Source organism: Neltuma alba, unplaced genomic scaffold (genome assembly GCF_004799145.2).
Source record: "Neltuma alba isolate B1F8T4 unplaced genomic scaffold, ASM479914v2 tig00013362_pilon, whole genome shotgun sequence".
Classification (NCBI taxonomy): Eukaryota; Viridiplantae; Streptophyta; class Magnoliopsida; order Fabales; family Fabaceae; genus Neltuma; species Neltuma alba.
In genome coordinates this window covers 18,513-29,189 of record NW_021637627.1, presented here as the reverse complement: position 1 = coordinate 29,189, position 10,677 = coordinate 18,513, and the positions used below count along the sequence as shown (strand labels likewise).

At 36.8% G+C, this 10,677-nt stretch overlaps 2 protein-coding genes across 3 annotated transcripts; both read left to right on the top strand.

Moving 5' to 3' along the window:
* Positions 1 to 297: 297 nt before the first annotated feature.
* LOC114736722 (GABA transporter 1-like) lies at positions 298 to 5,537 on the top strand. 2 transcript variants are annotated; one of them, XM_028924588.1, is made up of 7 exons: positions 298 to 469; positions 863 to 1,093; positions 2,782 to 2,879; positions 3,030 to 3,216; positions 3,325 to 3,461; positions 3,877 to 4,113; positions 5,145 to 5,537. In XM_028924588.1, the coding sequence occupies exons 1-7, from the start codon at positions 331 to 333 to the stop codon at positions 5,523 to 5,525; spliced, it is 1,410 nt and encodes a 469-aa protein (XP_028780421.1). In that variant the 5' UTR covers positions 298 to 330; the 3' UTR covers positions 5,526 to 5,537. The 2 variants fall into 2 exon arrangements, with proteins under 2 accessions (XP_028780421.1, XP_028780420.1); XM_028924587.1 differs by having other exon boundaries at positions 3,030 to 3,461.
* Positions 5,538 to 6,764: 1,227 nt separating this feature from the next.
* On the top strand, positions 6,765 to 10,034 carry LOC114736718 (uncharacterized). Its single transcript, XM_028924584.1, has 7 exons — positions 6,765 to 7,718; positions 8,264 to 8,396; positions 8,528 to 8,581; positions 8,700 to 8,791; positions 9,178 to 9,413; positions 9,554 to 9,724; positions 9,801 to 10,034. The coding sequence occupies exons 1-7, from the start codon at positions 6,943 to 6,945 to the stop codon at positions 9,896 to 9,898; spliced, it is 1,560 nt and encodes a 519-aa protein (XP_028780417.1). The 5' UTR covers positions 6,765 to 6,942; the 3' UTR covers positions 9,899 to 10,034.
* Positions 10,035 to 10,677: the final 643 nt, after the last annotated feature.

Genomic DNA, 10,677 nt, shown 5'->3' with positions numbered 1-10,677 from the left:
CATGACTTATAAATTGAATAATATGACGTGAAAACTAAGCACAAATAGTATTAAATAATTATCCAAGTCAAATTTGCTTACACTGCATCTTTGTCCCACTCAATACTTACCCTTGAAAAAAGAGAACTCGACGACGTCCCCAATTTTCCTCCAGAGAACTTTAACATCGCTCCTTTTCAACAGTGAGGGACAACCTGCCATGATTGTTTCTTGTTAATTATTTATTTCCTTGTCATTGCCTATTATATCCATATCATAAATGGTTATTCCAGAAAGAGAGAGATAGAGAAGAAAAAGAAATCAGAGAGAGAGAGATTGAAGCAAATTAAGATGATGGAAACAGCGGTTCCTCATAGCTCTGTGACAGTGGAAGAAGTGCCTGCAAGTAACAAGGAAAACGGCCATGTCGTCAAGCCCTCTGATCCAAAGCAACTAGACGCAGGAGCACTCTTTGTTCTCAAATCCCGAGGTTATAGTTAAACAGTTTTTGCCTTCTTCATCAGTTTCAATTCCTGCTTTATCAGAAGTTTTGTTTATTTGAAACTGGCTTTATTACCACATGAATGATGATTCCTTCAATCTCATAACTTAGTTACTGTGTGTATCCGTGTAACTCTCTAAATCTTTCAGAATCACTTGAGATTCTGGGAGTGTTTGGATTGGGTGAAAAGTACTTTTTAAAGATAATTTTCTGTAGAACGAGATGAACTTCTCCACATATCTACTTGGTATACCATAAAACACTTTTAAAGCCGTAATTTTGATCCCAGTGTTTATTATTATTTTTAAGCAAAAGACACGCACACAGATGTATATTTGTGAGGAGAATCTGTCATGGTGTGGCTTATGGGAAAATAAACAGGATCATGGTTGCACAGTGGGTATCATCTGACAACATCGATAGTGGGGCCGGTGCTTTTGACTCTGCCATTCTCATTCACACTTCTGGGCTGGCCTGGTGGAGTCTTGTCTTTAACCCTAGCTGGTCTTGTTACCTTCTATTCTTATAATCTTTTATCTCTCGTCTTGGAGCGCCATGCACAGCTCGGGCATCGTCTGCTTCGCTTCCGAGATATGGCCACCCATACTTTAGGTATCCTTCCTTCTTATTGGCAAACATTTTGCACACTTATATATATCTATATCTATATCTATATCTATATGTATGTTTTCTATATTTATATATATGCTCATCTTTCTTTGTTTTTTTTTTTTTGTGTTAATGACAAAGAGAGGGCCTAATAAGCCCAAACAAGTTGACATATTTGTTTGACTCAGAGGGGCGCACATGCAACATGTTGAGGTTACAAGCAGGATACATACTGTGCTCTCCACTTACTAACAGGCTTTTATGAAGTAGCTGGTCAAAAAAAAAAAAAGGTTTTATGAAATAGGCTGCAAGCCTATTATTAACAAACGAGTTACTATTTCTAATTTTTAACATAAGCACTAGTTTGATTTTCAATTTGATCTTAATTATAAGACCCAATCCACTTTGTCTTTAATATTTATCTATTTTTTCTTAAAATAATCCCTATAATAGTTACATATGTTAAGGAGTTGCTATCAATTTGTAATTCAAACACGCATGATTAATAAGGATATTTTAGGGAAGACAATGTCTTTTTGTTACAAATAACTAATTTTATTAATCTCTTCAAATTAGTCAACTAGTTCTTATATTAAGGATTGAAGGTTAATGAAGTTAGTTAACTAATTTGAAGAGATTAAGAAAGTTAAGTTAGTTATTTGTGATAAATATGTGTTATTTTTCCTAAAATATCTTTGTTAATTAAATGTATTGGTAGAATTACTATTATTACAATGACTATCTTAGAAAAAAAGGATAAATATGAGAAACAAAATGGATTGAAGTTTTATATTTCAAAGCAAAATAAAAGTAAAACAAACTCTTATATTGAGTATTGGATGTAGTATTACTCAAATGTGGGGATAAAGATCCCAAGATGTGATTCTGCATCTAACATATAGGAGCCACATCAAAGTAGAGGCATCCATTTCCCATATGAAGACTCGTTTTGCAATAATATTTTTGATTTTCTAAAAGTATACTGAATATGAACAAACCGATCAGGTCTCATAATCTTTTTTATGCACACCCACCCTGTGGAAAACACATATTTGAATGTTATACCTGCGGTCGACTTCATTTGATTTTTATTTTAGTCCTAATTATAAGATCTCAATCCACTTTGTCTCTTATATTTATGTATTTTTTTTCCAAGATAGTTCTTCTAATAATAGTAGTTCTAGCTAATACACTTGATTAGCAAGAATATTTTACGAAAGACAACACCTATTTATTACAAATAACTAACTTAACTTGTTTTCTTAATCTCCTTAAATTAGTCTACCAGCTCTTATAATTAGGACTGCAGGTAGTATATTATTAGTGAGTCAATCCACTAGCAATTTGCAATCAAACTAAAAAATGATACTCCTAGAGGCTAACTAGTTAGGATGATAGTATTAGTCCTACATATACCTCAATCTATTTTATCTCTAATATTTATTATTTCCCCCCAAATTAAGTTATCTAACTGAAATATAGCTCTTCTTTCTTTCTTTTTTTTGTACACAAAGAGTAGTTCTTATATTAAGGATTATAGGTTGCTTTTTAAGCCAAGATCCCTCTCAAGCGATCATTCTGAAGCATTAAGAGGAGAGCACAGTTTCCATGAACTGTGAAAACCCTCCCATGCGATGTCCACTAGTGTTCCGCAAACCTCTGCATAACAACAGTTGGTTTTACTGATGCAGGGCCAAGATGGGCCAAATACTACGTAGGCCCACTTCAATTGGCTATATGCTTCGGCGCAGTTATTAGTGGTCCTCTTGTGGGAGGGCAAAGCCTCAAGGTTAGAAAATGGAAGCTCAATTTATTCAGACAATCATCAGTCATGTTCTTCGTTCCGATATTTTCTTCTCAGTATATATATATATATATATATATATATATTTATATGAACGTAAAACTTTTCAACTGTGTTACAACTTTTTATGTGCAGTTCATTTACATTCTGTACAACCCAGCAGGAACAATGAAGCTGTACCAATTCATAGTGATATGTGGGGTGATCACATTAGGGTTGGCTCAACTTCCATCATTCCATTCCCTAAGGCACATGAATCTTGTATCTCTTATTCTCTGTGTGGCTTATAGTGCTTGTGCCACAATTGGTTCCATATATATTGGTAAGCAAATTGAATCAGAACAGATACACATGGCCTCTTCAACAGAAAACTATAAAAAGAAAATATCTACCTATATATATATGTGCTGTGTGTGTGTATACATTTCAGGTCATCACTCAAAGAACATTGCAGCCTCCAGAAGCTATGCAGTGAATGGGAGTAGTATTGACAAGCTCTTCGGTGTCTTCAATGGCATTTCAATCATTGCTACAGCATATGCATGTGGTATCATTCCTGAAATACAGGTAATCAATTAGAACATGTTTTATCTTTCTTGTTTTTTTTAACACATGAAAATTTAAGTGAGATGGATCTCAGAAGCAATCAAGACATATTTTTAAACTCAAAAAACACTTACAAAGATACATATAAATCGATCTTTAATAAGGTTTGCACATCAACAGAAGGATTTGAATTTACAATTTGGTAGGTTATTACGAGTCAATTCCTTATGAATTAGACCAATATTTGTTGGTATTAATTAAAACTTGTTAAAGCATGTATAAATTGTCTACATTGACTTAACATCACTATACAAATTATAAGGGATGCATAGAGATGTCAACAAGTCTTGAAAGAAGTGTCACATTTAAAAGTGTTAAATGCTGTATATAAATTTATGGCAATCCTAATGAAATAGTTTAAGCTATTTTGGTGCAGGCAACTATAGCAGCACCTGTGAAAGGGAAGATGTTGAAAGGGCTAAGTGTATGCTATTGTGTGATAGTCACAACTTATTTCATGGTGGCAATATCAGGATATTGGGCATTTGGGAATCAAGCCAGTGTCACTATTATTGCTAGCTTCATGGCACAACAACAAAAGCCTCTTCTTCCCACTTGGTTTCTTTTGATCACCAACTTATTCACTCTCCTACAAGTACTCGCTGTCACTGTGGTAATTAAGAACAAAATTAAAGTTCATTCAATGCTTTCATTATTTTGCATGACACATCAGTTGATTCAGATACCATTCACAAACTTGGAACTTTTGATCCTTTTTTTTAACGAAATCAAATTTTTTTCACTTAATCTAGTCATTGTCGGTAGATTTCTTAGTTATTAATTGATGCAAAAGCAACTATCATGACACATTAATTCAAGAAATAATTTCTTGTCAAGTCTCATATAAGCAATCTAATCACTAAAAAGTCTCACAAATGAGTTGGAAATATGTAACAAGAAGATCCGGTGAAGAAAATGACAACAAGTCATGGCATATTGACAACTCATGAGACTTTCTAGTGATTGAATTACTTATGTGTGAGACTGCATAGTAATTCTCCATTAACTCAGTCACATTCTATAGTACTCCTTCGGTCCTAAATATAAGACTCTTATACTAGTGAGTATAAGGGTTTTATATTTAAGACCGGAAGAGTATGTTTCATGCAAATATCTAATATCTATTATTATATATTGAGTTAGATTCAAATATTGTTAGTTCATGTTTGGAGTACCTGCGATTTCCCCCTCCTATTCATGAGATTTGTCTTAACAACTCTGATATCATCATTTTGCAAATCTAATCATTATTGGTTGATTTCTTAGTTTCTGACATGTGGAAAACAACTTTCATGACACATTAATTTAAGGGAGATCTCACATAAGCAATTTAATTAATTACTAATAACAAAAAAAAATCTCATAATAAGTGAAAAATTTGCGGTGACAAGATTCGGTACAAGAAATGACAACATCTCATGACATATCAAGGGACTTTTTCGTGATTATATTACTTATATGGAACTGAATATTAATTCTCTTTTAATTCAGTGAAACAATATCTACTAGTATTCATTATTATCGAGCTAGATTAAAGCGTTTGTTAGTTCAGGTTGAGACAACCTGCGATTTTCCCCTCCTGTTCATGAGATTTGATTAAGGAGAATTGAGTGTCTTAACAACTATGATATCGTCATTTTGCAGATCTACTTGCAGCCAACAAATGAATTGTTCGAAACGATTTTTGCTGATCCAAAACTGGGAGAGTTCTCTATTAGAAATGTTGTGCCAAGATTGATTTCAAGGTCATTATCGGTGGTGGTGGCCACAGTATTGGCTGCGATGCTGCCATTCTTTGGAGATATAATGGCAGTGCTTGGTGCGTTTGGGTGCATTCCTATTGACTTCATTTTGCCAATGGTCTTCTTCAATCTTACTTTCAAGCCCTCCAAACGCAGCCTTCTCTTCTGGGGCAACACATTCATAGCTTTAGCTTCCTCAGTTTTGGTTGTCATTGGGGCCATAGCATCAGTTAGACAAATAGTCCTTGATGCCAAAACCTATAGTTTGTTTTCTGATCATTAATTATAATATATATGTATATATATATATATATATATCAACCTTTTGGTTTTTATATTAATCACATGAGGTAGTATTAAGCATCAGCAAAAAATTGCTGAATACTAATAATAAGGCATGGCAATTTCTATCGATTAGTTTTCAAAAATCATGGAGTTAGGAAGCATTATCAATAACTTTCAAATAATTATTATATTGATTTTGGAATGGGGGGACCCTTAATATAATTTAATTAATTCCCAAAATGGATCTTCTCTGAAAGATATAAGTAAAATGATATAAAAAATGCGAGTGAAAGAGGCAATTTAACAGGAGAAATGGTTGAAAAATTGACCTGTAACCACAAGAGATAAGAAAGGTGGCAAGAGAAGATGTGGTAGGTGGTAAGCGTTCAAAACATGAGTATATTAGTTAGAGATCATAAGCAATAATTTTAAAAAAGACTCTTTTTTTTTTGGTGGAAGAAAAAGACTTAATTGACTTAATGGAACTAAAATATCTTTGTAATTTTCGAACAAAAAAATCATGTTAATTAACCGGTAGTGGTGAAAGAATAATACATTTTCCCAAAAATTTAATTATGATAAATATATTTTTTTTTTCATGGGAACCATGTTGTACTTGCACCAAATTTGAGATTCGATATTGATACATTATCTTTTGTTTTTTTTAGTGATCTAGGGCAGATTGAGGCCTATGGCCCTCCCGCGATTCCCCTCGGTATCTAACGCCTTTTCCTGAGTCCCTGGCTTTCTAAACTGGACCAGGTAACCCAGGGCAACTGACCAATCCGAAGCGGGGTTATTTTTTTAGGCACGCCCATGTAAGGTGCTTTGCACCAAAGGCGGTAAACCCCTCCCAACAAGCGCAGCTCTAGGTTCGAACTCTCGTCCGCCTGATGTGTGTCAGGTGCCTTTACCATTGCACCCAACGCTTGGTGGTATATTGATACATTATCTGGTATATTGGTACATTATCTGTGACATTGATGTTTCTTGTGTTTGTCATTATAATTAATCATTTTTGTAGATAATAAAAAATATGAGAGCTTTTCCAAATTAATACTAATTAATAGTATATGAGTATTAATTAACGGTGACTATTGTAATTACAAGTACTCCTTTGGTTTATAAGTTACGTTACCACGTGGCCTCGTAGGGATGGTACGATGAGATCAGCGGCTTGGATGCATTGAGGAACACGAACTGCTGCTTATAGGCGAGCAGGCAGACGGCGAATCCCTTACTTCAAGTCCGTTTGTTATGACGGAATCGTTACGCGAAGTCGCTAACTCACGGGAACGCCCGCCACCGTCTCCCTCCGTCCCGCTTTCCGTCACCTGCTTTGTAACGGCGTCGTGTCTGTTTCCTCCGCTCCTCCGGAATCCTAATTTTCCGTTCTCTCTCTCCTCCCTCTCTTAATGGCTACTGAGGACTTCCCTCTCCTCGATTCCCCCTCCCACAACCCCCACTCGCAACCTCTCCTCCCGGCTCACACGCGCCACTTCCCTTCCTCCTCTAGCCCTACCACCGGCGTTGCACCTACCTCCGCCGATGCCGGTAACTCCTCCAACGCCGACTACTTCACTCAACCCTTCCCCGACGATGGCGAAGAGTCCTCTGATCCGAACAAATCCGCGTCTGGAGGTGTGACCCCTACTTCGAAGCGTACCGCCGTCGACAGCTCCTATTACTATAACAAGAAATTGAAATCCTCCGCCGCCGGTGGCGGAGGCAGCGTTGCTACGAGCGCTGAGCCTGATTTAGGATCCGAAGCGACTTACAGGGTCGATTACCGGAAGGATCGCGAGGAATGGAGCGACACGGCGATTGAGTGTCTCCTGGACGCTTACGCAGAGAAACTGAACCAACTGAATCGAGGAAATCTGCGCGGGCGCGATTGGGAGGATGTGGCGAGAGCAGTCAGCGAGCGTTGCTCTGTTGGTGGCGGTGTCGATGGAAAGAGCAAATCGTATAAAAGTGTGGAGCAATGCAAGAACAAGATTGATAATTTGAAGAAGAGGTACAAAGTGGAGCTTCAGAGGATAAGCAGTGGCGGCATCTCATCGAGTAACTGGCACTGGTTTAAAAAGATTGAAGCTATCGTTGGGAGCTCATTGCCTGTGAAGACGGTTTCCGATGATGAGAAGGGTGGTGGAGCTAATTCCTTGCCCGTGGCGAGACGCCCAAAGAACAGGTGCTAATTCATTCGATATCCTTTTTTATTTTTTTATTCGGCCAAAATAGTTCGATATCATCTTCATTTTGTTCTGCATTGCAATTATTTTTTTCCTTTCGGGGATAAAAAAAAAAAATCTTTAGTAGGAAGAGATAGAATTATGATGAAGGAGGATAAGACAGACCTTTAAAAGGGGACGAACTCCTGGATTTCAGCGAAAAGGAATCTCATTAAAAAACCGTGAACAGAACACCCAATGAAAGCAAGAGACTATACTCAAAAGTCTTTTATGCATGTGCTTGTTGTACCAGATATGCATTGTATCATGCTTTTGCTGTTTGTGCATTTTTTCTGTAGATGTAGAATTAGAATGAATTATCAACGGAAAAAAAAAAAACAGACTGTTTCTGGGTGTTAGAGCTTCTGTCATTATGGGTTTGTAGAATTTGTGGTTGAATAATGGGAATTTGTTCTGGCGGTGATATCACTCCTTTATAAAGTTGATAGCTATGCTCTGCTGATACGGTTGCTTGTTTGTGGAATGTATTTACATATATTGGCAGATATACGCCTACCAACGTTGCAGTGTTGAATAACCCGAAAACAAAACCAGCATCTAATCTCAAATGGCATAGAGTTCTGTTTAAAATCAGTGGATCTGCGTTGGCTGGAAACTGCCAAAGTATTGACCCCAAGGTGCCACTTTTGTTCGTGATCCTATTACACATTTAATGATCATTCGGGATATTTGAATAAATAGATTGTTTCCTACTCTTAGAGACTTCTTAACTGGAAACTGCAATTCAAATGCTTCCTTCCATCATTAGGTGGCAATGCAGATTGCTGGGGAAGTGGCGACAGCTTGCCGCCTTGGTGTAGAGGTATCCCTCACCTTGTTTATTCCTTACTTTTGGTTTATTGAACAATCTTTTTTCTTTTGGGATTTCGTTTATGTCTTCATTTCTGGAGGCTCAATTTAAATTTTAATACAATACTCAGGTTGCCATTGTCGTTGGTGGTCGTAACTTCTTTTGTGGAGATTCCTGGGTGTCTGCTACTGGGTTGGACAGACCTACGGCCTACCAAATTGGGTAAATATTTTCTTCTTTTGCTTGCGAATTGCTCACTGCAATCACTCATCATTAATTAAAATCCTTTCATAGTGATAAGCATGTGTTAGTACATTTTGTGAGGCCATTATGGAGTGAGTAGGATTGAGAAAATACAATCGGACGGTGACAGACAGTAGTTTTCTAGCTGTTGTGTTTGCTAAATTTAACCCAATACTTACGCGCGCGCGTGTGAGAGAGAGAGAGAGTATTGTGTTGCAATAGCAACTCTCTATTCATATTCATTCCCTCTTCCTGATCAATTAGAAACCCAAAACCAAATAACTCTTTCCACTAAATTATGTTTGTTTCCCAGTCTTCAGTTATACTTCTTGTGCTGATCATACGGTTATTGCCTGTAAAACAAGTATGATGGCTACGGTTATGAATTCTATTCTGCTTCACTCTGCTTTGGAGAAGCTGGGTATTCAGGCACGCATTCAAAGTGCATTCTCTGTGCCAGAGATTGCTGAACCTTATAGCAGACAACGGGCTATCCGACATCTCGAGAAAGGAAGGGTCGTCATATTGGGTGGTGTTGGTGCCGCCACTGGAAATCCTCTCTTTACCACTGATACAGCTGCAGCTCTGAGAGCTTCCGAGCGTATGACCTTATGCCCTTATCTGTGATGTCTCATCTTGATTTAAATTTATGTTGTTATACTACTTTTGCATCTAGCCTCGGATCAAGTATCGCATCCCTCTTAATTATTACCCTATTATCTTGTTTATTTCTTTTTCCAGTTAGTGCAGATGTTATGCTGAAAGGAACCAATGCTAGTGGGGCCTATGATTGCCATACTGGCAGTGAGAATGTTACACTTGATCACATTTCTTTTCGAGAAGTTGCTTCGAGGGGCATCACTTCCATAGATATGATGACGTTAGCATGCTGTGAAGAGAATGGAATTCCAGGTTGGTCTTGGTTCAGTGTTGGTATTTCTATGATTCCATTGAATTTGTCTTTTTGTCTGAAGTACTGCTTCTTCAGTTGTAGTCTTCAACATGCTTGAACCGGGAAATGTTTCAAGAGCACTATGTGGAGATCAAATTGGCACTTTGATTGATCAAACAGGAAGTATTAATTAAACGAGGCAGAGCATGCCCTTTTTAGTTGACATCAAATCTGTGTATTAATAGTCACAATAAATTGCTGAATCTTATTATTATTATTATTATTGAATTTACTCCCCATAATGAGGTGATCGATTTGTTGATGATCTTATCAAGTCTATAGATTTGCTGTATTATAAAGGAAATATCTATACGGGCAGGGACGAAATGATTATTAAACTTCGCAGCATTATGAACGATCTAGAGAGAACCTAAGTTTTGCAATCCCACTGAAATTTAAACCGGAGTTGTTTTATTTACGGCAACGTACCAACTGTTTGGCCCGGAACACAACCGGTATCAACGCTCACACAAACTTGAATCCGAGTTCTCTAAAATTAAACGCAAAATTTGTGTTATATGTATAAAGGTAAACAAATTTTACATGTAAATTTTATCATCTTTAAAGGCTCAACCTCCTGATCCAAATCTAAATATTTTTGCCAGCTTTATTAGGCGTTATCTTCATGATAATAATGGATAATCGACAAAATGCTTCTAAATATTTTGAGACGTTCAGCAATTGCCTCGCCAGCAGTCCCTGATTTTAAGGAGGTAATTTCCTGATGAGTCTCGAAAATAAATTATCATAGAAAGAGCTAATTGGCTTGCAAGTTTCTTATAAATTGAAAAGAATCATCAAAGAAAAATGTAATTTGGAAAAATGGACATCATATTAAAATAAAATGCCAAAATCAGATGCTAAAATCGAGACTATGGTCCTGTTTGGTAGAGCAGTAAAAATCTCCCATAAA